The sequence below is a fragment of the Prinia subflava genome, chromosome 2 (genome assembly GCF_021018805.1).
Source record: "Prinia subflava isolate CZ2003 ecotype Zambia chromosome 2, Cam_Psub_1.2, whole genome shotgun sequence".
Classification (NCBI taxonomy): Eukaryota; Metazoa; Chordata; class Aves; order Passeriformes; family Cisticolidae; genus Prinia; species Prinia subflava.
In genome coordinates this window covers 79391005-79418582 of record NC_086248.1, presented here as the reverse complement: position 1 = coordinate 79418582, position 27578 = coordinate 79391005, and the positions used below count along the sequence as shown (strand labels likewise).

The 27578-nt window shown below is 38.8% G+C and overlaps 1 protein-coding gene across 2 annotated transcripts in view; it reads left to right on the top strand.

The window, feature by feature from the left end:
- The window catches only part of HHAT (hedgehog acyltransferase), a 147136-nt gene that overhangs the window by 18231 nt on the left and 101327 nt on the right, over nt 1–27578 (top strand). The window contains exon 9 of one of the 2 annotated variants that reach the window (XM_063390738.1): nt 15420–15455. The exons of the other annotated variant lie outside the window; for it this stretch is intronic. Coding sequence (XP_063246808.1) covers nt 15420–15455 — 36 coding nt within the window. The remainder of the gene's footprint in view (nt 1–15419; nt 15456–27578) is intronic. 2 annotated transcript variants of the gene reach the window in all.

Sequence of the window (27578 nt, the reverse complement as noted above, 5' to 3'; positions counted from 1 at the left end):
CACTGTTGCTTTTCAGGCAGTCTGTTACAGATACATGGCAGTCAGTAAGAGCATCCATGTGTGTTTGTGGTCACATACGTGTTTGCTTTCCTGTCCTTGTGCTTTTTCTCTCACCCCCATTATTCATCTTTAGTGCTTTCAAAAGGGACTTCAACTTGATGGTTACTTTTTTCACACTGTGGAAGGATAAGGGCCAGTACCCATTTTTATCCTTTTAATTACTAGAGTTAGACTCAGCCTGCCTAGTTAATATAGCAATTATATTTTTCCAGTTCTCTATTAAATGATTTTTTTTTCAGTCTGGATCTAAACTCCACATTTCAGCTTGAAATTCTTCCAGAGACTGAAAATAAATGCTTGATTAATCACATGAGGAAAGCAGTAATTATAATATTTTAACATGTAGGGTCATATGGTAGAGGAAGCCTTGAACGTGTTAAAAGTACTATGAAAATGGTACTTGTTTAAAAAGTAGGATGAATTTTTGGATCTGCTTTTCTTTTAAGGGAGTTTCAGCGCAATATTTCTTCAGAAACCTATTAATTTTGTATCCTATGTTTACTTTAAATCAGTATTCACCGAAATATTTTTACTGAAAACTGTCTCCCAGGTGGATTCTGCTTAATATTTACTTTCTGTGTAAGTGTATTCACTTGACTTCTCTCCTTCCGTGTTTTCCTCTGCACTATCCAATATTCCTTCAGGCTTGTGGGATCCTGTGCCCCAGACTTCTAAAAACATTCCCCTGGTGATTTAGACTTGTCAGTCTTTTAGTGCAGAGGCTTCTCTCCTGGTGTGCTAATGCAGAGCCTGTCAGAACGGTGCTTACTCCATCTTGTCTCTGACTGCTTTGCAATATGAACAAGGCTTTTAATTTTAGTCATAAAAACATTGGGCCTGCTGTTATCAGAGTTTTATTGGATGTGATTTTAATTTTATTTTCAGCTTGAAGCTAGTTGTAACTAGAAGGCTTTATAGCTTATAGTAGTTGGCAAGCGTAGATCTGCAGTATTCAAAGAAATGCAGCGGGAAGGGAGTGCAGAGAACAGATCAATTATTAAAAATTACTTGAACTACTAACAACTGCTTTGGTTTAAATGCTCTTTCAGAGTTTGCACTGAACTTATGACCTACAGAATTAATATAGAAATCTGTCATTTTTACCAGGCACTCTCATGAGAACAGCACCTCTTGGCCTGTTGGCCCTTGTAGGCAGAGTTGCAAATAGCAGCAGTTTTTCCCCTTTGTCAGTTCTTATTCCAGGGAATCTGTGTATTGCACTGGAGGTGCCAAGTGAAAGTGAGCTTCAGCACAAACCCTAATGACACTGCTGTGCCAGGTAGTTGTAACAGGCCATGAAAAGTGCTCTGTACCTGCAAATGTGTGTGGTAAAGATTTGGGCATTCCTTAAAATGTTCATAACTCTTGTACAAAAATTGAAACTAATCTCTAAATAGAAAACTTTTCTTTATAGAAGGAAAAAGTGTCAGGTGCTGACATTTGTCTTTTGCCCAATTATTTAGTTTAAATCACAGGAGTCACAGAATCACTATGTTGGAAGAGACCCCCAGGATCAACAAGTCCAACCCAATCCTAACCTCAACTAAACCATGGCACCAAGTGCCACATCCAGTCTTTCCTTAAACACATCCAGAGATGGTGAATCCACCACCTCCCTGGGTAGACCATTCCAATACTTTATTACCCATTCTATAAAAAACTTTTTCCTAATATCCAACCTGTATTTCCCTTGGTGCAGCTTAAGACCATGTTCTCTTATTCAAGCATTCATTGCCAGAAGTAATAAAATTGTTTCACAGATTGAATTTGTTTGCTTTGAATGTTGAAAAAAGCCAGCTAATATATACCTGACTTAATTTCTTGCTCTCAACAAAGCTCTTTAGTAGTAGATTTTTCTGTAGCTGCTGTGTTATGGGTCATTCTCAGTTATCTAAGGAGCTTTGTGAATACCCTGAATTATGATGTCCTTAAACAGTTGAACTCTTCAAACACTACCCAGAGGCTTTGCAGTCTAATGGGGTGCATTGGTATGTTGCATAGGAATGTTGTGTTAGAAGTAGGAATAGTCTTTGTTTCTGAACTGTATGACTGAATAGAACAGGAAGTTTTCATATTATGGGTTTAACATAAAACAAGTGGAAAAAAAGGGAAAGTAAATGGCTCATGTTGTAAAGCCTTATTAACCATGAATCACTCCATGTTTCCCTAAAGTTCTAAATGCATTTTGATAGTTTGTGAATAAAAGACTTTAACAGTAACGTTCCTGACAACTTTATCATCAACTTTATCATTATCAAAAAGCTTAAATATTAATAATGCCATGTTTAGTTTTAAGCTGGTAGAGTGAGATTTGTACTAGACTGTTTTCATTAAATAGTAGTCTGGTCAAGCTTATTAAAGACTTCTTAGGGCCAGGTTGGGAGATGGAGTGGATTGGAATGATGCAGATGACTTGGAGTTACACCACTCTTACCTTCTGTCTGGCATCAGGGGCACTGCTCAGAAAAAAGTGCTTGTGTGTGCTTGGCTTACTCTTCCCCTTTTTGCTGGTATCCACTTGAGAATATTGTCAGAAACATGTTGGCTGGATTTTCCACGGCCTACTATTACTATTTTTTTCTCAAAGCTTTTAGCAGTTCACGTTTTGAATGAGAGAAGGTAGCCTAGAGAGAAAGACAACGTGAATGTCACAATGTAAGAAATGCAGATATGCTACTAAGGAGCCCTACGCCACCGCCTGGTGTCCTGTGAGCATAACAACAAAGCTTTTGGTCCGATCTGTCCAGACCAGTGTCACTTCTGGTCAGTACATGCTGACATAATTCACTGTGATTCAGCACGTGGAAGAGCTTTCAGACAGGAAGGTGAGAAAGATACCACAGCGTGTCTTAAGTTGTCTGAAGTTTCTCTAGAGCTGAAAAGCAAAGCAGGTGTTAAAAAGCAAACCAAGTACTCTGCCTCTCTATTTATGGTACTAAACAATAAACCAAATCATATCTATTCAAACCTAAAATAAAAGACTTTAATTAAAAAAGTTATCGAGCCTATGATAAGTTCTCCCTAATTCACATTTAATCAATCTCTAGAGTCAAAAAACTATCAATCTTGTTTGCTGTCTCAAGACAAATACAGGTGTTGAATGTGTTACTCTGGTTTCATTTTGCCAGGATATCATTAGCTTGCTAAATATGCAGCTGCATAGCTAATAAATACATGATAAATACACTGCTATTCAAAAACTTTATTATAGTTGTGAAAAGGAATCTCTGAGCTCCTGATTTCCTGAGAGGATAGCAGTTCAGTGTCACACAATCTTAGTTTTTAATGTCTGCTTTACCTTAAGCCATGACAAAATAAGACTTAGTTTTTGTTACCAAGGTGAAAATCAAGGTAATGAATTGTGGGAGAGAACCAATGCTGTTGAACATTTGTGCTTTTAAAGAATTAGTGAAGGCTGATGCTTGCCACACAACTTCTCAGGTGGGGGATGAGTTGTGTAGTGCAACTAGAAGAAGTTGTGCTACTGCTGAAACTTGCAAATTGAAACTTGAATATGGAAAAATATCCTAGTGGAGGAGTAATGGTTTGGAAACTACAGAAACAAATTATAGTACATAACTAAATCCTGTATCAATTTTGACATATTGGTAAATTATCTTGGCAATGTCTTCCACAGAGGAACTTGTGAATTTGTAAATTGGGACAACAGTTAGGTCAGCTGCTGTTCATGGGAAAATAATCATGCTTTTTTTTTTTTTTTTTTTTTTTAGTACTGTTACAGAGTGTGACTCTGCAACAAAAGTGTTGGACACATTAGTTAGATATATTTTACCACGCCATGGGAACAGCATGACATAACCCCCCCAGTTATTTCTTGTCATAGACTGATTTGAAATGTGCAGAAGCACAATACCTTGATGATGTTCAGAGGGCTGGAGCACTTTGCTTATGCAGATGGTTTGAGAGAGTTGTGTTCAGCCTGGGGAGGTGAAGGTTCCAGGGAAACCTCATTGTGGCATTCTAGTACCTAAAGGGGGCATATAAAAAATAGGGAGAGAGACCTTTTTATGCAGGCAGATAGTGAAAGACAAGGGGAAATGGTTTTAAAGTGAAAGAGAAGAGGTTTAGATTAAATTCTAAAAATCAATTCTTTAGTCAGATGGTGGTGAGGCATTGGAATATGTTTCCCAGAAAAGTTGTGGATGCCCTGTCCCTGGAAGTGTTCAAGGCCAGGTTGGATGGAGTCCTGATCAACCTGGTCTAGTGAGAGTTGTCTCTACACAGGTCAGGGGCATTGAAACTAGATTATCTTTAAAGGTCCCTTACAACCCAAACAATTCTGTGATTCCATGACTACTTCTGTGTCTTTCCACCTTGAAATCTTGTCCTTCTCAAGTATCCCAAGATAGTTTGGAGACAAGTGTGTTGGGGATGAGTTGTGCTAAACCTTGATGCATGTTTAATGCAGGTTAGTCTCAGCAAGCGAAGAGGCTTTTCAAGAAGGCAGGCAGAAGTAGCATATGAAAAGTAGATTTCAGTGTAAACAGTATTTCAACTATAATAAAGAAAATGAAGTTGAAGAATGCTGCCAGAGGAAAATAAAAAAATGCAATGATAAAAATCAGATTGTTTTCAACTACCATGCTTTAAGTTCTAAATTCTACTCTGTATTTAACACCCTGATTCTTGACAGACAAGAGTCTGTTATAAGGCAACCCCCAGTTTTCTTGCATGCTTAAGGAGTGGACTAGGAGGGCTGTATTTTGCATGTACAGACACACACACCTCTATACGAACAAGTTAAATTTATGCTAGTGATGTTTTAGTGACATCAAAAATGGCATCTGGGTTATGATTTGCAAGAAATGGTCTGCTATTTAGTTTAATTTATTGGCCTCATTACTGCTAAAGATTATTTGCCTGACATGAAAAAAAGTGGTCTTTGTGCAAGGTCTCAGTGAATTGCTTCAAATTATGGATTACAGTCTGCTGTGGGCTTATCACATTCTTGGCTATAATGATGCCATAGAGAACAGATCTACAGATAAAAATGTAAATTTATTTACATTTGTTTTTTCCTCATCCTGGTACTTTTTGCCTACTTTTACTGTTGATCGTGAAGCTTTCCTCCTTCTGGAAACAATTCCTTACATGTCTGTCAAAAAGGACATTGCCAGAGGTTTTTTCCCTTTGTTTTGGACTTTTCTGGGAAAAGACAAGTCTCACACTTATGTTATGTGTGAGTGTGAGCACAAGAGATCACTGTGACCACATGCAATAATTCTGGAATGATGAATAGTCTGGAAAAGCTTACCATCTTTTATTTCTGGCTTAAACTCTTGATAAAATTGTTCAATTGTTCAATTGCCTATTAATTTGTGGTGAGGACTGAAATAGATATTTAAGAAAGGAAAATGGACTACCTGACCTGTAGAGGTAATTACTTGAGCGCATTTTCATCTGTGCTTCTTATGGTCTCAACCAGTTTGACACATACTTTCTGTTCTTTGGGCTTCTGATTTTTAGTAGTGGAATAAATAATCTTGGAAATCAGCTTGTTAAGCATATCAAGACAAGAAAGATGCTGAAAGGCTTTGTAAAACACGATTAGGGAAATTTAAATAAGATCAGAAGTGGGAGTTTCTGTCAGTGCTTGACTTGGAAAGCTTGCTTCCTTAAATTCTCAAATAACCAATGCTTGGCGCAAATTAACACAAACATAATTGTGTGTAACAACAGCAACTATAGCTGTGCTGCAGATCTGTGTAGTCAGGATGACATTCCTGCCTCTGGGGTCAGAGTAATGTACCTTTGTGTGTTTAGGGGCTTGTACTCTAACAAATGGTGAAAGGTTCACTCTTTCTATTTGGGTCTTGTTGTGGTGTTTCTGGATAGGCTGATGGATGGTCTGAAATAGGAGATAGCAGATTTTCTCCCTGAATTTCTTCTTCCTATGAGTTTAGTTCTCTGATTACATGTTTGTAATAATAGCAAAGTGCTGTTGTGCAACCTGTCATTTAGCAGTAATTGCAGGGAAGAAAGGAAAGATGATAGGTTAAACTTCTTTACATGGCAGGTATCCTCAGGAGTAGTTAAGTTACCAAGCCTTGAAAATTTTGCATGAGGGAAGGAGAGGCAGGCAGTGGAAAGAAACTGCACGTCTCCATGGCAAATGGAAGGAGGGATTCAGCAGGAATCATCCAAAGCCTGGTAGAAATTTGAATGGCACATCCAGGCCTGTGGCTCACCCCTGCTGCCTACCCTGCTGTAGAAAGGATTGTAGCAGCTGCTTTCCAAACCTGTGGGACCTCCTTTGAGGTTCTGTGCCTGGGGAGAGGGGCTGTCTGGGGATTAGAGCCAGGGGTGCTGGACAAGCCTACTTGACCAGAGAATCTCATTTTCAGTGCTATGAAGGACCTACCAGTCAGCTTCAAGAGAATCAGGTATTGTCCGGGTGATTTGTTTTGTACTTGTCCTACAGTTCTCGACAGCTATGTTTTTGAAAGTACTCTACTCCATGTTTGTCATGAGAAGTACTGAGCAGCTGGAACTGAGAAACAAGAAAAGGAAGGACATGCTTATGCATATTTTCCTTTCCTGTAGAGTTTACGATTGTCTCTTCTGGTATATTTTTACCCTTTGATATTTTCAAAAAAGGAAATCGTCCAGTATGTTACAGACAGCGTATCAGGTAGAATAAATGTCTTTTAATTACCTAGCTTCTCACTGGCTTTAGACTTAAAAAATGTTAATGCTGCAACATTTCTATTCCAAAATCAAAAGGCATCTTGTCCCTGCTGTGCTTTGGAGGTGATATTTTAAATATGAAAAAGGATTATTTAAAAGCATGTTTGGACTAAATACAGTTATGCCCACAGTGCTCATGAATAAAGAAGAATTTATTGCAAGTTAAGATTTTTCCCGAAGTGTGCAGAAGCCCTTGTCTGCAGACTTTACACTGTGAAGTCATAGGATTAGGTTTCTTGTCATACTGTACAAGAGCAGTGGATCAGATCTCAAATTGGTAAAAATAACATGCCTAAAACCAGTTGTGTCATGGAAAGCTTGTGTGCCTAGAGAGCTAGGTGTGGTGTGCTTTAAAACACTTAAAGAATATTAAGTTTTCATTCTTGAGGAGATTTTAATATGGTCTTTGAGGATGCTGAGTCTGAATCATGGAAAGTGCTCTTCTTCCTTCTGTTGGATACATAAAGTTGAAGGTAAGGCAGGTGTTCCTGTATGTCCTTGCCCTCTACAACTCCTGTGGTATTCCAAAGCAGAATGATTTGGTGTTAAATGCAGTCACAGTGTGGACTGACAGACAGCTGGAGTCCAAGAAAGCTCTCCCTGGGTGGTGGAGTTATAAGTAATTTTTAAATATTCTACCTGTTTGCCAATATCTGAATGCTTCAACTTCTTGCCAGAAACTTGGCTATTGAATTGCAGAATTAGTGCATACCTTTAATTGTGGAATAACTTGTTTTAAAGTTTAAAAATAAGTCTCCCTGATTTACCATATTTTTTGTTAACTGTGGTGATGCTTAAAGCTGAGTGTTGATCTGTGATGTTTTGAGCTGTCACCTGAATATATGAAAGTTCTGGCCTGGTTATCCATTCTCTCTCTCACTGATGGAGACAAAAGATTTAACTGCTTTCCATGTCAGCTAAATTGGTGCATGTTGCAGTTACCTACTGTACTGTACAGTTCAATTTGCTGGTTATATCAAAGCTTTGAAAGGCTCCTTAAATCTCTTTAATAGAGGAAAAAACAATCTGTTACTCTGGAGTGCACAAAGAAGTGCAGTAATAAGGCACCCTAATCCTTCTTGGGTCTAAATTACATAATTATTGGGAATTTGTTTGTGTAATGACTGCATTGTCCCTGTAATTTGAAATTGCTGGGATTTTTAGCAATCAGGCTAAGCCCACCTACTGCTCTTCACCTATGAAGCCCATTGTTCACTGTATTTGATATGAGCTCTGTGTAGATACAAGCTAATATTGCTGCTCACATTTGGCAAGCAGCGCTCTGCCTGCTCACAACTACTGTAGGAAATGAGTAATGGCTGTTAATAAACTTGTTTGCTCTGTTTGCAGTCAGGATAGAGATCTCACAGTAATTGGACAATCACGCTGCAGTGCAGGAGCCTTGTGACAAAGACTGAGGGAGAACTTTCCCTATGGGAGTTTGCCACTAATGGGCATTAGGTTTCAACCACTCTCCATTAGCTACCATAAGCTTTTAAAGAATTGGGGAAGGTATAAAATTAAAGTAATACTTCTTCTGAAGGGTTGTAGGAGAGATTAATGGAATACAAATGAGACTTCTCTTTTTAAAATAGTGTTTGCTGAGCTGAATCACCCAGATTCAATGATGGGATATCTGAGAAACAGATCCAATTTATTATTTTAAAGCCTCCCAAGTAAGCAGACTTGTGTGTAATTCACATAAACACTGGCAATGGCTGATGCCCACTGAATGTTCTGCTTCTCCTTCTGTCCAGGAAATTACAAGGGTAAGTAGGAATCACTGCCTAGAATCATTAAAACTTTCCTCAGGCTTTCTGATACAATACAAGTTCTGCATTTAAACTGAAATAGAACAACAAAATATATTAGGTCATGAGTTCAATTTGTAGGCTGAAGGCCACTGGCATTGTGAAGTGTTTTTCTGTGGTCCTCAAAAGAGCTTTCTGCTTGTGGGTGTCTTATTGTAGATTATTTTTAGTATGCAGATCTCCAGCCTGAGTTCCCAGCTACTAACTGAAACTGTGCAGATGAAGCTTTGAGACTAACTAATAGCTTCTACTTGGAGGTAAGAGTGTGTCTAACAAAATGCACACCATAGCTGGACCAAAATATCCTGCATTCTATAGGCTGTCCAGAGTTAGTCCAGGTATATTTCTGCTTCCCTTGAAATCAGTGAGGATTTTGTGCTGATTTTCTTGGTGTCAGGATTTCACTGTGGATTTCCACCATTCTCATGCATATAGAAAGCCCTAGCTTCTCCCTGTGGTGCTATGCAGCAAATACTTCCCAAATAAAATGTTTAGGGCTTTACTTTAAAGTCATCACACATTTACAAAGGACTGTTTCTGTGAAGTAACGTGAATGTCGGTGCATTTGCCATATTTGTGCTACAGAGCACTCACAGCACTGAGCAGGAACCTCTGTGTAGAAGCATTCAGCACAGGCACAATGCAGGGGCAGCTTTGGTTATTCTAATAATGGAGGAAACCAAAAGGCAAGTTGGTATACTGCTGAGTCATTCCAGGAGGAAACACCACAGAGATTCAAAGTGTTTTATCTAAGCATGAAGCGTTAAAATTCCAGTGTCCTTAAGCAAGTGTCAGAGAATGATAACTTCATGTATACACAAATTCTGCTTATTATTGCAAGAAATTGCTTGTCAGAGATATGATATGAAAACAATTGACAGTCTTCATATTTTCTTTTTCAAATAGCATAGATTTTTTATTTTTACTCTTAGTGCATTTTTACCTTGAAATAAAAGCAAACTGCTAGTAGTTTACTGCATTGCAGGTGGTTAAAGTCAAAGCTTGCAAACAGAGTCCGCTGAAGCTTGAGATCTAGGCTTAGCAAGTTCTTAAGATCTTGATGTTTACAATAACATTGAATTCACTTAAACAGGAATTTTATCATGGGATTGAGCTATGATTTGGGTTTTTTCTATGTTGCATGGTAAGAATGGAGATGTATAGGAAATTATAGGATTTGCTGAATGGTAGGAATGCCAAAAGAACTCCATATACGCATTTGTTCCCAATTTCACTATCATATCAGTGGGCAAACTAAGATATGTATGTGGGTGGAATTCACCAAGTGCCTTGCAAAAATTGAAAGGGTAACCTCAAAAATAAGAGCTCCAAAAACATCCTTGTGTATGGCAAAAGAGTCCCCAGAAAAATATTAAAATGTGACTTTTAAGGCTCAGTCCAAAAGTCTATTCTATAGTTAAGGTAATAGATAAACCCAAACAGATTGTTGGATTGGACTGGCTTGCATTTTTCATCAGGCACCTCTGTCTTCAATTTAAAAACTAATACTGCTACACAATATTCACAATTTAAGTGAATATTTTTGATTTGCTTATTGTGTTTTCTCTCCTGCAAAATCTTCTGTGACAATTTAATTGTTGTTTTTCTATTTGAAGTTGTGCATCAGCTTTCTAAATATGGTATTCAATATGCAACAGTATATTCAAGGCAGCTATGTTATTTAAAAGAAGAATTGTGCAGTATTCACACACTAAAGAAACAAGCTTTACCTGAAACCTACACCTTCATAGCAAACTTGCAGAAAACTGAGTGAATGCAAGCCACAGACAGGCAAAAGTGTCTTTTAAAAATATAGATGGGTTTCCCAGATGTTTATTTAATAATGAAGATGATGGTGAATCAATTGGTAGCAGTCAGTGCTTGAAAAATACGTTCTCTGTTTGGTAGGCTGTACCCCCTCCAGGGGATTTGCTTTAGCGGAGTTTTACAGCTCCTCGAGGCATTAAATAATAGTACTTACAAAACCCGTGTATAGACTTTAGTATCTGCTTTCCTGGTAGTAATCTCTTCAGACAAGACAAAAAAATGTTTCAGATTCACATTGCACACTTGTAATTATTTGAAATTTGGAAGCACTCATCTTTAAGGCATTGCCTGCTGGGGAGGTTGCCACAGGCCACATTGGAAGAAACATGAGCAGATATAGGGGAACCCAGAAAAGCAGTTCTGGGAAAAAAGGGGATTTCCTTTTAAAGTCTTTTGGGCATCCTGCTGTAAGGGATTGCACAAGAAAGAGGGACAATGAAGCAGCTTGAGTGCTGTGTCAGTGAAGGCAGTTGTCATTCAGACTCCTCAGTCTCCAGTGTAAAATACTCTGGTGTGGGAGAGACTCTTGGTCAGCAGCTCATTGGCTGAGTGCCACATTTATTTGCCAAGACAGCTGATGGAAGTGCTAGTCTTGCAAACACTTCTGCAGTTAAATATGCTGCTCTGAGGGTAAGGGAATGAGTTTGACTTTCCAGTGTCAAGTTGAGCCACATTTTAAAAGAAAGGGCCAAGAACAGTTGTTGAAACATTGCAGCACCTAAAATGCTTTTTTAAAGAGATGTTGAATACCCAGAGTACTGAAGCTATAATATATAACCCACTTGTTGGTTTGCATCACTGCCATAAATGGCAACCAGGCTGATTTGGAGAGATTTAAGTGCAGTTATGTTGTTTGCTCCAGCAAAGTCCTGTCCTGCTTATAGAAATGACACCGTTCCTTTCTGCATTCAGAACTGTTTATGTTCAGTGGCAACATGACTGTTTTTAAGGTGTCTGGGATATTTCTGTCTACAGTGCAATGCAGTCATGCAGTCTCTGGGTACACAGTGTCACATTTGCCTGTCTCCGTGTACATCTTTTTGAAGTCTATGGTTAGCGAAATACTTCCCAGATCATGCTGCACACTGCCTGATTTGCTGTACTTTGTTTTAAGGAATAGTGTGTAGCCCAGCAGTCCTGGGGGGAACTGACAGAAAATAAAGCTGTGCTGGTTTCTCTTCAGCACATGGCTTAAAAATATGGATGCACAAAATCAGAGTTGGGCAACTGAAATTATTGCAATTGGTTTAATAAAATATGGCTCTAGTCGCTGGCTTAACTTTGTTGGTTCTTGTAATCTTGGCATGTGCTCAGTATTTAATTTTTTTTATATCATTGTAAATCCTTGGGAACAATCAGACCTTATGAGATCAGGGTTCTTTAGTCATCATACTGGAATTGTGAACTGTAGTCCCTAAAACAGCTAATAAGTAGCAATTTTCATCTAGGCAATCTGTGGGGTCAAGTTCTTAAATACCATACGCTGGCATAACTTGATTGAATATAAAAGCTGTGTACTAGAGGCTCACACAATTCCTCTTTTGAGGAACCAGCATTTAGACTTCAGTTAAAGGAATGCACAGCTTTGTGGGAAGTGGGATTATAAACAATCCTCTGGATGCTATGTGCTTACAAGTTTTAATTTTTTCCTCCATCATCCTTGTTCTGAATGAAAATTTGAAGACAGGTTGTTGCATAATGCATTTAGCTTTCAGAGCAGAAACTGCATGTCTGAAATAATTTTGAAACCTCTGCCTTCAATCATTCCTCTTTCTCCTGCAGGTATATTTTCAAAGATTGTATTTTGGAAAAGGTCTTTGTTGGTTTAGTGCATGTATATTACTGGTAACTAATCTGTAGTTGATGTACTGGGAAAAGACAAGTTTGATTATGAAGGATTTGTATGTAATGCTTTGTTGAATTGTATCAAACTAGAGCTTCCATGCTTAAGAAAAGCATGAAAGTTCTATAAAACTAGATTCAAAACTGCACTTCGGAGGAGCAGAATTAGGGATGCTTTTATAAAGAAAATAGCTGTCAAGTTGTCTGTATTGTCTATAATGATTATGAAATTGAGGTTAAATTTATCTCCTCTTTATTGTTCCTTTGGCTAGTTAAGATTTTGCTTTGTTTTAAGACCATTGCTATTTTGATAAACCAGATTTTACTTATTTCTCCAAAGTTTGAAATACTATATAGCTACTGACATTTGAGCAGTGTAGAGAATTTAACTGGTAAATAATTTTTACTCATATTGCTGAGGATATCCTTTCTCTTGTTATTTTAGATTTTAAGGAAAATGTTTATTTTGAAAAATTACACTCATTATAGGATTTCTGAAACCTACATAACTGAGGCATGTCTGAAACTGAAGTAGCTGAGGCACGTTAAATTGCAAGAACTACCAGCTAAATCCTGTATTTTGCTAGATCTGTTTCTATTGCAGCTTCACTGTACTTTCACTTTACTTGTCAACTTGACTGCAGTACGTATTTAAATACAAACAAGAACAGTCAAAAGTGTCTGTGGTAGTGTTTTGTCAAAACCAGCCTTCTGTAATGCTTTTTGTCAGTGTTTGTGCTTTGCACAATATTTCTGTTCATTATGCCAGGTGTATGTAGACAATATCCATAGCCTTAAGTAATGCAACCATTTCTCTCATTTACAATTTGAACTTGTTCAGCCTTGATATTCTTGCTTTTGGAACTAATCAATGATACTGTCTTGAAGTGTCCTTAAGATCTAGCTGCACACTCAGATGGTGCTTTATAATGTTAAAATTCTGTTGGTCATAATGTAGTTATAGCTTAAAGGACTACTTACACTGTTTAGAATTCAGGATCTTGGGTAGACTGTTGAAATGTACAGATGTACAAACTCAAACTTAGGAGTAATGGGCTCTGTCTAGATATGCTGAATTCTATCTAGTGAGGCTCTGATAATTTTCCCTTCTTGTTATTTATTCTAATAAATTGGTTCTATGCATGCTTATTTTTAATACTTATTAAAAATATTTCCACAAAATATCCAATATCTAAAGCCCTTATGAAATAAACTTACAAAACTTTTCTAGTAGCAACTGTTTTAGATAAATGTTTTATATAAATATATATGCTTTTTAAATAATGTTTTGTAAAGAGTGAAAAATGAGGCAAAGATGGCATGTTATGGCATCTACAGCAAACTATCTTGTTTTCCCTCCCTTTTTGAACCCACTCTGCCTCAGCTTTGTCCACCCCAATCTCCCTCGGCTCTGATATCTCAAGTTAGCAGGACCATTCAGTTTCCATGCTTTTGGTAAGCCAAGTCCATTGGCTTTTGGTTCAGGGTCAAAAGCAGTGATATTTTTATGTTCCACATCCCTGTCCACAAGAGGCTGGGTCTGTGTGTCCCATCAGAGACTGCAGCAGATTTGCTGAGTGCCATGGAGAACAGCTGGGAGAACTTGACTGACAGTGTGCAAGGTGGCTGTTTCACATACAGCTCTCTCCTGAAACTCTGCAAGTTTCTTTTTCTCTCTCCCTGCCCCAGTACAAACATTCTGAGTGCATGGTCCTAGGAAGAAAAGGTTTGCAGAGCTAAAAATACAGATTGTGTCCAGCTCCAATACAGAAAACTGTACAACACAGAACATTTTAGTGAAGAGAGGGAGCCAAAATACAGGATGAATGCAGAAAGGTAACTGGATGGACTTCATGCACAGTCATATAACAATAATATAAAAGGTGGAATGATTGCAGGAAAGGGTGGTGAAAAATACAGATTTAATGATGACCAGGTACATGTTTCTGGCAGGAAGTTTTTCTCTTACAAGGCAGCTTTTCAGTGCGAAATTTGTTACTCCCCTCTCTACCCCACTGAACAAGTGGGCTTTCCTTCCCTGTTAACTCCTGGAATTTCTGCAGCTCATTATCTGTTTGCTGCTAAGAGGATGCCATTAACTATCTAATGATTTCTCATGCTCTTTCAGTTAGAAAGCAGCACACAGCAAGCAGTACTGTTCAAATAAAACTGTGTTGTACTCAAAAAGACCAATTAGGTTTTTTGGAACAGAATGCTCAAGAGCTTAGTATATGCCAAAATGTTTTTTGTGTATGGGAAATATAATCCCATTCCAGACCAAGTCCAGTACTGGGAATGACACTTGCATTTTCCACCTGTGCCACTAGGCATGCAATTAATGTGGGGTTGTATGGGTAGTCCCATAAAGCTGGCACATACTTCAGAAAAAGGTAAATGTCTCAAATCAGCAGATACCTTCCTGTATCCTGTCAAGGGTTTGCTAGTACATTGTTCATGAGCTTGGTTCTCCCGAGTTATCTTAGGAATGGAGGAACTAGAAAAGGGGAAGAAACGCTGACAGCTACTGTCACTGTATGTTGTTAGGGCTGAAGATTTCAGATATGGTTCGTGTAATTTAATGTGATCGAACTTGTACTTACTGTCAGAAGTCCTCAAAGGTAATTTCCTTACTGAGTGAGTGGAACACAATTGTAAGGTCAGCTTCTTGGAAATTCTATATTTGAAGGAGACATAAGAGATTTTTTTGATAATTCTTTATCGTGAAGAGAATTCAGTCCCTTGCATTTTAGTGCAGTACTGAGCAGAAAAGAGGAAAGAGATTCCACAGCAGTTTTGCTCAGGAGATCTACTTGCATATGACAGAAAATGTGCTGGTGACCAGGATGCTTACATTATTTCCAGTAACAGTATATAAACATTTTGTGTTTCATGTGTGTTACAATACTATGAATGTTAATACTTTATTGAATAAGTACTCTAACAAGAGATTTGTGATCTTTATAACATGCACCTAAATATTGTAATATGATGATCATCTTAAATTCCATGTGTCATCACAGAAAGGAAATTGTGTGTTTTACTTTTGCTCTTTCCTTTATCAGTTCTTTAACTTTCTATTTGGTATTATTGTTTTGAAACACGGTGTTTGTTCAGACGCCACAGAGTAGTAATTTTTAATAATCAAAATTTGGCGGATTTTTTTTCTTGCAGAAGCTTTGACGTTGGGCTGCATCGCTTTCTGGTCAGGTAAGCTAGTACTTACTTTGAATTGCACTCCCATATTGCTGTTTAGCCTCAGCTGGTAGCCAGGCCCATGCACACTCACTCCCTGCAGTGGGATGGGGGAGAATTGGAAGGGTAAAACTGAGAAGAGTTGTGAGGTGTCATAACAGTTTAATAGGGAAAGTATGAGCCGAGCCACACACAAGCAAAGCAAAACAAGGAGTTCGTTCCCTCCATCATGTGCAATGGTGTCTTAGGAAGACAAACATCCTGCCTCTGAACATCCCCCCACTGCTTCCTTCTTTCCCCGGCTTGGTATGCCAAGTGTGACACCATATGGCCTGGGATATCCCTTGTCCTGGCTATGTCCCCTTGCTCTGCTCCCCTTGTGCATGCCCCCAGTCTACTTCTGCTGGTGTGAGGAGCAAAACAGGCCTTGACTGTGTGCGAGTGCTGCTCTGCAGTAACAAAAGCATCCCTGTGTTTTCAGCAACCCTATTTTCAGCACAAATCCAAAACACAGCCCCTTACTAGCTGCTGGGAAGGGAACAGACCCTATCCCTACAGAAACCAGGAAACGTGTTAAAAAGCATTTCTGTTATTAAAAGTAGAAATTACTATGTGAATTCAGTATTACTTTATGCTATGGTAAGTTCTTTTGTCTTCTGTTGATTTGTCTTGGCTACTCAATGTCACTCTCTAATGAACTTCAGGAAAACAAGATTCAGGAAATTTCAGTGGCTGTGAAAATCTTAATTTTTCTTGTATTGAAGAAAAGCTTTTAAAAACTCTTTTCCACTGATAACTCTAGTACCTTCATACCTTGTAAAAAGGACTTGAATTTTATAGAAAATTTGGAACGTGGAAGGGAGTCTTATATTCTCAGCAGAACAACCAATTTATTCAATGCATGCAACAGTCTGTGTTCTGAAGGTGAATAAGGAAAGTGGAGTCATTGTTTGGGTGCTTTGGTTGATGGCATTTAGCAGGATGAAGCAATTAAAGCAGGGCACTTCAGCAAGAAAAGGGAGGTTAATGCATTTGAATTCTACACTGAGAAACTGTTTTTGCTGTTTAGAGTTTTTTGTGTGGGCAAAGTCACGGATGTTCACCAAGAATGTGTTTGCCTTCATTTTTAATAAAATACGTATTACCATCTACTGATCTTTACAAAGAAGTGTAGTGTGTACTATGAAAGATCAATTTTTCTGTGGTCTTTGGGCACTTAGAGAATGAATTCTATCAGTTATTTCATCCACTGAAATGTCTGTCAGTGAAGAACTCTACATTGGAAGAATGAATCCAGTATGTATGAGCCAGAGGATACTGTTTGGGTCGCACCATGGGGATTGGGTGGTGTCAGCCTTTCCTTGAGTTGCAGTTGCTGCTGAACTCTTTATTACAGAGTACTGGATAAAGACTGTCTTAAGCCTTCACACAGGAGTCCATGTGGTTTTTGGCACCAGATATGAGATCATACGAGCCTAGGTCACAAGTAAAATTTTTTAAGGTTTCACAGGCCAATCCACTTCTCATAACCTTTGAGCTGTAGACTTGGCAAAGTTAGGGCTTTTTTCGTATTTCTTTCTGTGTAACACTACAGTGTTTAACAGATAGCTCCCTTCATTAAAGGCATAGTGTCAGTATTATTGAATGTACTTGTGTTTTAGATTTCATAGACAACTGGATATATAAGTTCTGGTATCAGTTCTACAAAATTAGTTACATCTATATTTTGACAAGCAGATTTTGTTTGTAAATAATTGTATAAGAAATTGAAATCATCATATTGAGACATGGTTTTAAAGATGCTACTTTATAAAAGAAATACTGTGTCCAAAAAGGTCTTCTGGGAATGAGGACAACTACTTAACAAAGAGTAGAATCATGGCAAGCATTGATGTACTAAGTTTGAGCCCCATGTAATGCTTCTGCCATAAAATATTTTCATTTTATTCATACAAGGAATGGAGTAAGATATTATTCTCTCATACAGCATTGCTTTACATCCCAAGGAGATGCAGTATTTGAGTTGTATGTTTGTGTGATCCTGGACTGCAAATAGCCATGGAATTGGCATGAGGTGAATGTCATCTTTGAATAATGTATGATTTTTTCAAAGCCAGCTGTGACCTGTGCAGTTTCTCTTCTAACTTCAGCTTAGACATTTTCAGCCTATTACCTACCTCTGTTAACTACATCATCTGCTTTCTTTGTAACTGTGCTGCTAGGGAGGAAATAATTTTCCCTCATATTGTACCAGAATGAGTTTTGTTTTGGGTTTCCTTGACAAAAAACAAAAAAAAAAACAACAAAACAACAACAACAACAACAACCCCCCCCCCCCAAAAAAAAAAAACAAACCAAAAAAACCCATTCCTTCTAATAGGTGACTTTGGAGTAGGAAACAGACTTGGTGTTAATATCTTCTATTGGTGTGCCTTGTGAATTTTGGGAAGTTACTGCCTTTTTTTGCCTAGACAGTCTCTGTTCTCTAGAACTTGCAGGTCATGTCCTGTGTTCATACAACCCTGTCAATACATGTTCTACTCTCCTCTTCACAGTTTTCATTTTCATTTGAAATAAAACAGTAGGAAAGAAAAAACATCAACCCAATCAAACCTGAGTTGCAGGAAGCGTTGAAAGTCTATGAGGTGGGATTTGAAATGCAAAAGAGATTATATTGTTTTAAGTATGATGACTTGGCCCTGCTGTGGAACAGGGACCCCAGTTGCAAATACAAAGTGCGAGGCCAACAAAACTAAAAATAGTCTCTGCTAAAAGGACAATCTGCCTAATTAAATGCTGATTAAGGAACTAGGACTGTATGTACCAGGCTGGTGTACACAGTCAGTGGCTTCCCCAAGTGAAGCATGACACAAAGTATTACAGGGAATCACAACTACACAGGGTTTTTTCTGTGTTCTTAGTAAAAGATAATTAGAAAATAATTTCTGTCCACCTATCTATGTCTTAAAAATGGTATCAGAGGCACAGTTCAAGATAGCTTGGAAAAGTTTACAAATATCATATTTTCAAATGTATCTACCTATGGATAGGTATGTATTATACTGTAATGACCAATAATGTGCTGTTTGCAGATTTGGACTGAACTGGATTCTGTGACTAGATTTTTAATTACTGCTTGCAAGCTGGAATCAAGTGGTGTCATGGAACTTATATTTGTGCAATTGAGTATGTGGGATCTGGGTTTTGAATATTTGTTAGCTATACCATTATATTTGAAGCAGGGATCCTGGAAGCTCACCAGGGAAGAATTAGTACTTTTGTGATGAAAACTTGTTTGGTAGTAGTAATGGAAAATATACCACTATATTTGGAAGGTTGTTTGCACACAATGATGTGAAAGAATCTATTTGTTACTACTTTAAGATTACTAAAATTATTAGTCATGTATTTAAATCACATAAGTACTATACAAAGGTAGTGATATTTTCCCAATGTGACTGCAGGAAAACCCCTTTTTCTTCTAAATCAGAGCATTCTCAGGATGGAGCAATAGGTGTATTTTCAGAGTTAAAAATGTATAGAAATAGCCTTTAGCATAGCAGTTGAGAGGAGAAAGAGTAAGAGAGGCTGTCTGTTGCCCTTTGCTCACTGAAGCTATTTTATCTAGGCATTTCATCCAGTGCTGAGAACAGGGCATTGGATGAAATAAAATTGTGAATTTGTGGGCATATTTACAGTCCTGATGCCAAACAGTGCTTCCTTTAGGACAGCACTGATGAGGACAGTGGGGAAGAATGACAGTTCCTGCAGGCATGATTCTTTTGAAAAATCTCTATGCTTTCAGCTCCGCTGTGCCTTTGAAAAAGTGTGAATCATACTCATTTCAGTAGAGATCTGTCTTTGAAGAGAGCTGCAGGACCACACACCCCCAGTGTCTCTGAAAGGCATCCATCTGTTAGCAGTGCTCTCAGCTCACCCCATGGTTTGCAATTACTTTAGTTTGTTTAGAGTTGCAGGTTATTTAGGTTAGCTTAGTCCTGGGTGCAAAGGTACTCGGAATACAAAACTTGGAAATCATCCACTTTTTAAATTTTCTCATGTAAAGCATGACAAATTTTACCTCTAGGATAAAAATCTACTGTGTGGTGACCTCTACTGATTTTTAGTTAGGAAAAGGACATCTCTGTGTAAAGGCAGAATGATCTTATGGTTAAAGAGGGGATTATCATTCTAAGGTATGATTATGAAAGAAGAAATGGAAAAATCTCTTCATCATCTGGCTCAACTCCTGTATTAGTTTGCAGTGGAATCCCATGGGATCCCACATCTTCAAGCTGTCCGAAGCCAAAGAAATCTATGCCCCTGCTTAAAAAGAAACCCAAGCAGATCTTTTTATCACTGTATTGAAAAAAACCCCACAAAAATAACTGACCCAAAAACCCCAATGCACCCCAAAATTTCCACAATAACAAGCCCCAAACTTCTGAGCTTCCCCTTTCTCTTTAATGCATACAGGTGTTGGAAAGTCAACATATGCTGCAGCAGTTCTCTAACTCCATTGCTAGGTAAGCTCCGTGGAGATTCTTGGCTCTAACAGCTGGACAGAGATTCTATGTGAGGTTCAGTGTGTTCAGTGTTCAGTGTGTTCATGGCCCTCTCTTGGCAACCAAATACCACTGCTAGTGCTGTTCCATCTCTGCTGCTCTTTTGAATGTAGCTGCCCATAAAATACCGTTGATGATCCAATATGTTGAAGCTGGGATAGACAGCACAGTATTAATGAGATTCCACTTTTCTCCAGTAGCATTGTTAAAGGTATGTGGATAGACACCTCTGCCTTTGAAAGTGCTAGCTATCCCAAAGATGCATTCTTTTTTTTTCTTTGTTTTGGCAAGAAATTTGACTTTTTGGTTCACTCTGTGTCCTGGATACCTAGTGAGCCTTAAAGCATAAACAGCAGTCATAGAATCATACAATAGTTTTTGTTGTGAGGGGCCATTAAGGATTGCCTAGCCCATCCTACCCTGGAATGAGCAGGTACAGCTTCAACTAGGTCAGGTTGCTCAGGCCCTGTCCAACTTGACCTCAAATATTTCCAGGCATGAGGCATCTACTGCCTCTCTGGGCAACTTGTTCCAGTGTTTTGTTACCTTCATTGTAATAAAAAATTTCTTCCTTCTGTCTGTTTGAATCTACCCTCAATGGCTTGAAGCCATTGTCCAGTTGCAGTAGGCTCTATTCAGTAATCTGTCCCCATCTTCCTTATAAGCACCCTTTAAATCTTGCAGGGTTGCAGTAAGATCTTTCTAGAGCCTTTTCTAAGCTGAACAGTCCAAATTCTCACAACAGTGTGTGCCCAAGCTGTCTTCTGAAGCAAACCACGTTTTCCCAAGAACAAAAACCAGTGTGTGGTCCTGGGGGTCCTTCACACCAATGGGCCACTTGTTTCTGGTAGGTGGTGTGGATACAAGTACACCAACTTTGTCATCCTATGCCACCACCTCATAGTTCCTCAGTATGTACCCTTGGAACTTCTTTTTTAAGTATGACATTTTAGTCAGCCTTTTGCCATAAAATATGGCCACAGTGCTGCACTCGCCTTCCTTCAGACACCTTGAAGAAAATGTGGTGCCCCACAGAACAATTTCTGCATTGTATGGTTTTGGCTGGTCTATTCCAAATAAGGTTAATCGTAACCAGTATTGCTAAAACTTTGTACTGGTTTCCCTGGAAGTCCCAGATGACTGGTTTCCCTGAAAGTCCCAGATGAATGGAGCAGATCCATTTGACTTTTATGTCTGCCTGTGTCAATGGGAGACCTACTGGATTAAAAAATACTATTTTTTTAGTAAAACTTGTGGTATGTCTGTGACAATTTTATGTATCTGTCTCGTTTTTCTCTTATGGATCAGTGTTTGCACAATAGTATTGAGTAAGCAGAAATATGCCTGGGTGAAGGAAAACAATTGGTATCTATCTGTATATATCAAACTATGTAGACATCAACTATCAAACCATGTAAACAGTAAAAACTGCCAATGATGCAAGGGATGCACTGCATCATTCCACTTAAATCTACTGATAGGCTACCTGGGGAAGGATCCAGGAATGCTGGTTATTTGTTTGTCATGTGCAGGTAGGACCATTTGGTGTAGAACATATGTAACTGCTGTACTTGAATTCTCTTTTGGTCATTTCTGACTTCCAATCCCTAGCCTTTACGCAAAGCAAGGAGACTTGCAGGGTATGAGATGCTAGTAAGTATTGATTAGTCTTGAATTTGTGGGATCTTTGTATTCCTCTGGAACAGTGCAGATAAAGCCAGTGGAGATCGCAGAAGCAGTATTTTCAGTGAAGAGTGTCCAGCTGTGGTACAAGGTTCTGGAGCAGACTAAGACAGAAATGGGCTGTTTCCAGGTTGTGTTACAAAAAAATCCCTTTGGAAAAGAAAGCCCACTGCAATAATGCCTCCTTAGCCAAGGAGCTAAGAGGAACAAAAGGTGATTCTTCCCATCTTCGGGAATATTGTGATATAGATGTGGTGTGATGTGCTGGAGACAGCTTTTGTAGGGACTTACTTGAAATTTTGTGACTGTAAGCATGTATTAAACCTAAATACGTAGTCTTGTTGGTAATAAAAACAATTGTAATAATCAGTAGATGTGGCTGAATTGGGTTTGTGTCTAATTTATATGTCATTTTAAGGTTAAAGCATTTATTTTATTGCTGTGAAGAGGTAGTGGTATTAGCTTAGAGAATTCTTTCTTGCTTTCAATATGGGGCCTTAGGGTTTCTGCAAAAATCATTTTAAAGTTTTAAAGCAGAAGAGAATAGCAGCTAATCCATCCATAGAGACCTCTGCATGGAGAAGTTGAAAAATATAGCTCTTTTTATAAAATACTGCAGTTACATCCAGCTGCATTGCAGACTCCTGTGAGCTCTGCTTTCAGATGCACTGTAAGTTTTGCAATGTTTGCTATTGTTTGTAATTTTTGAATGGGTCAGCAGTGGTCTAAATGTTTTCTGTTGAAAGCAATGATAAGAGCGAAGTGGTATTAACAAAAAGAAAACAAAAAACCTCAGTAAAAACCAATAAGCTGGATAGTGCTCAGAATCTTCTAAAATGTTCCAATTTTTAGCACAAGATGACCGCTGCTAAAAGTCTATGATTAAACTCCTGTGGATTGCATTGGGAGACTTTGTGACCGTTCTCCTGTGTGTGTATTGAGCACAAGTGTGAACTGTGCAGGTGACCGTGATGTGTCAAATCAGTTGGGGTCTCTGAGAGTGGTACAAAATACCTTGTTTGTTTTAGAACAAGCCAACCTTAAAAACTTGATGAAGCGGTTACAAAGACTGGACGCTAAATTGCTTCAGAGGAATTGCAGTCTCTCAAACACCTTCTCAGAGTGAAACCTTTTATTTGTTTAAAACAGCAAACAATCTGTTGTTACATAATGAATTAGCATCGAGCATGTTGCAAAAATAAGGCTGGGGTTTGTATAAACAAAACTGAATCTTTATGTAAATGTTATGTAAATGTGACATTTAACTTAAACTGTTGAAGTGGGGAAGTTGGGATTAACAATGTACAGATCTCGTCATGTTTATGTGTTGCAACTGTGAATTAAAACAGTTTGTTATTTTTGTTGCAGGGTTTTTGAGTTACTATCTATGAGTAAGAAATACACTCTGAAACATGAAGTATTTAAAGATTCAGTTCATGCTACTTTTAAATAATTTTACGGAGTATTTTAACAGAGCTGCATCAAAGGTTACATTTTAGTGTATTGGAAGAAAGTGTGTGCCCAGCAGTCTTGAACAACCTGTGATTTTAAGGGCTCTGAACTTATTCTTTGTGTAGTCCGGGAAGTTATGTCATAGAACCTTTTGTCCCTAACTCTTCAGTGCCAGAATTTGGCTAGAGTTTACCTGTGATTTCAGTCTGAGGGACTCTGCATCTTTTATAGATTAAGCAATCAGTATTTCAGAGTCACAAAAGTGAATATATAAAAAAATATTCACTACATAAACAATATTTTTATGTACTGCATCAACTTCCACCAAGCATGTGTAAATTTTCATATGACCTAGAGTGTAAGTTTACAGAAATCTGTTTAATTTTGTTTGCTTTTGTTTGTTTGCTTTTTGGTTAATTCTTTTGTCTTTTACCCTTTTAACATTGTCTTTTTTCTTCTTCTGACCCATATTTATACTTTAGCATGGTAAAAGACATGATTACAGCTTCTAAATAAGAGGATGGGCCTGGTATAAACTTCGGTCTCAAAGTTGTTCTGTATTTTAGATGTGTTGCAGAAACCTGCATGCTCTTCGAAGTGGAATTGTTAAGATGTAGACCAGAGCCAGAAAAAAATTTAGGATGAGAAGAGTACTCTTTTCTACTCCAGCTTCTGGTAAATTAGTTGTATGCAGCTCAGTAAATGACACTGCAGCCAGCACACGCCTCACACTGAATCATTGTCGCCGGCCCTGCTGCAGCTGAGCCTGCTGTCCATTCCCCCGCCGAGAAGGGACCGTGTGACGAACCTCCCGCCCTGTGTTCCCTGCGGCGTGCGGGAGAAAATAAATCCCTGTATGCCCGTGGCTTTTCCCTTTCTGCCTGGCGCCTGATCCGGTCCCGGGGGAGGGCTCGGGAGCGGCGGTCCCGGGCAGGAGCGGGCCCTGGCTGCGCCGTGCCGCCGCCGCCGGGGGGCGCTGCTGCCCCGCCCGCGGCCCGGGAGCGGCGGCGCCGGCGGAGCGGAGGCCCCGGGAGCTGCGGCTGCTGCCGACAGCCCCGGGCCGCGCTGCGTGTCCGGCTGCGCCCGCTCCGTGCTGCCCTGCCTGCGAGGGCATCGGACTTTGCTCTCTCTAGAATGCCTTGGCGAATGATATGGGAGTCCATCAGGCTGCCCGTCTGTTTTTTGGAAGATGGTCCCGTTTTAGGAAACGTGCATTCCAGAAGATGTAGTCTATTATACAGTCTCCTCTACTTTTGTGCCTTTTCTTCCTGAATGCACCAGATCAGACAGCAGGTAGTTCATATAACATACAATATTCTAGGAAGAGCTGCTCAGAATAGTCTCTCTGGCTTAGCACCAGAGAATACAGGATGACTCCCTTTATCCCCGTGGGTGGGGAAGCTTGCATGCCTTTCTCTTCCTTGGCTACTTTATTGTGTGGAGTGTTATGGAGACTGAAGTGTTCTGAATCCTTTCATGAAGACCATGGCTCTTTGGCTCATGTTTGTGCACAGGGTCAGCTTGCTTCACCTTACCTGAGTCTAGAAGTAGACGTGACGTGGTTGTGATACCACATGTCAAAGCAATAACCCCTTAAATTTAATCTCAAGTTGTAAACTACAAAGGTTTCTCGTGTCATGATATCTGGATAGAATATATCAGATGCATTACTGAAGTAGAGAGAGAGAATGGCTATGCAGCAGTGTCTGGCAGGTTCAATCAGATTGATACCCTGGTAAACCGTGTGGTTGTTAGTATACAGTCTGCTTTCAGTCCTTATCTCCTGTATTTGGTTCTAGGTCCTCTGAATAGTACAGGAGAGTTTATAGAGTTAAGGCAGTCTATGAGTTTAAACATCTAACTTAGACCAAGGTGCAAAGAGTGAACATGGGAAACAAATCTAAAAGAGAAGAGCAAAGGATGAAGCAGGAGGTTTGATAACACATACCTGGTTACCTATAGATCAGATAGTTGTAGAGTTTGTGTGGAGGTGAAAATACTTTGAGACACGTGAATGGAACCTTCAGACCTTGGTACCAATGTATCTGTCTGAAGCAGTATTGATTTCGGTAGAAAAGCCCAAACACAGCTCTTGACTCGGTTGTTTCCACCACTGATGGTAATGGTGGTGTGTTTAGAGCTGGAGGCAGGAGAAGGATAAAGTACACTGTTTAAAAGTGCTGCCTATGTGGGATGGGAGGTGTTTTAGCAATTGCCAAGCTGAATAAGATACCATATTGAAAGCTGTATTCTCTCTGGATTGATGCCTAAGTGGTGTGTGGAATTGCTGAGTGCAACGTACAGGCCACCAGTGTTATGGAAGGCTTTGCAGGGATGAGTGCTGTGCTGGCTGACCAGTGGTACTGTGATGGGAGATGCAATTCCAGCTTCACTGTGGACTGTGGGAATTTATTGAGATCTGAATTTCACCCTGAAGATGTCCATGTTTTTTCTTTTCATAGATGAAGCAGGATAATGGTCATCTTTTGTAAAGTACTTTCAGATTTATGGATTAAGAATGCTATGTAAGAGCTCAGTGATGTTTAGTGTAAGCACTTTACGTAACATCAAGAACAGATGATAAAACAGGTCAGGAAGTAACTATTGGATTTGGACTTGTCCTATCACAGATATGAATTTAGAGCTAAAAGAGGAAATAAAGTGATTTTGGTCTGTGTGTGTTCTTAATTGCATATATTTAGCTGGGTTATATATGTAGATAGGAACCTGTAGTAAAAAGCGATCTTTTAAGCAGCTCAGGTAAAATCAAGAAAGCATGTATAAAATACGCAAGTTAACATCTTTACAAATATGTGTTGTTTATGGTGTGCTTTTTAAAGGGAAACACTCCTTTCCTAGTTCCTAAAGAAATTAGGCTATGTGAATCCAAATTTCACGCGGACTTCAATCTTAGAGGTGACAAATAAATAATTGCATAGGTTTCATGCTTTTGAAGGAAGCTTGAGGCTTGTATTTATCTTACTCTCTGAAATAAGTGAGTAAAATAACATGCTGTAGGCTTCCTATTCTTTCCCCAAAACATAATTGCAGTACTTCCATGCAGTACTGAAGAATGAGCTAAGGTCATGGCAACCAAAGGATAATTATTACTGTCAACTGTCATACGGTTCTTGCTTCCTTGGTCCTGGAGAAGATTTATCACTTTCTTGCAAGCAACATAGCTGGATACTTGGAAAGTTGACTCCACTTTCCAACCAGCCTCTGCTGCTCTGTTCTGTGTGAAAAGCAAAATGCCATTTGCTCGCCCGAGTTATGTGATGTAACACCAAGCTTGAAAAAAACCCATTAAATAAAGAAGAATTCTGCCTTGACTGATGTAAAGAGAATCAGGATGTATAAGTAATATGTATTGCTCTACAATTTTTTGTGAATACTAATGCTGTGTAATGAACATTATCTCCTGTAGCTATAGGGATAACAGTATTCCTTGTGCTAGGGCTTTCAGAGACAGTTGTGGTAGATTTAGAGATTATTTTAAATGTATCTAGCATTTTGGTACAGTGAATTGCTTTACAAATCTGGATTAGACTATTGCTCTGAAAGTATTAAATATTGGACGTTTACTAGTGAAGCTAGTGAAGCACAGTAGTTTTAAATACTGTCTTCAATTTTTTGGCCAGTGAATGTAAAGAACTCTAGTGTTTTTCTTCAAGTTACTCATACATATGTGTGTGTATATGTGTGCATATATATGTGTATTAGAATTATATATATGTATAATATAAATTATATATATATATATATATACACACACACATATATAGTATATATAAAAAATATATTTCCTAAATGGATGGAAATGGAGATTCAAAACAGGCCATGTCTTGCTCAGGTAAATTTCCCCATTTAATTGTCCTCAGAGTGTGGGAAGAACTCAGGGGCAAATATTGTTCAAGAGTAACCTAAGCAGAGTTGATTCTGCTATGGAGAAGAGATTAGCTGATCTCCGTAAAATTCACAGATTGTCTAACAGAGTGTGTACACAGACAGAAATTTTTGCAAACACAAAACAACAGTGAAATATAGAAACTTGCCCATAAAATGGTAGACAGGCTGGTAGTGTTTAATCTACACAACTTTCTAGGACACTCTTTGGCTACAACACAGCAGGAAAAAATGTTGCTTCTTAGAAAAAAATACCTGTCTGTGAACGTTATGTAAGTAGCCTGTACTGTACTGCTTGAGTCACCATCCCTGGAGGTGTTTAAAGACATGTAGTCATGGTTCTTAGGGACAAGGTTTGATGGTGGACCCAGCAGTGTTGAGTCAGTGGTTAGGCTTGATTATCCTAAGATTGTTTTACAAACTGAACAATTCAATGATTCTAATTAGCGCATTTTGTTGAGATCACTACTGCAGGACTGCTGTCACCTGTCATTCTCAAAGTGAGCTGTGCTGCTGGGTGATGGCTGTGCTT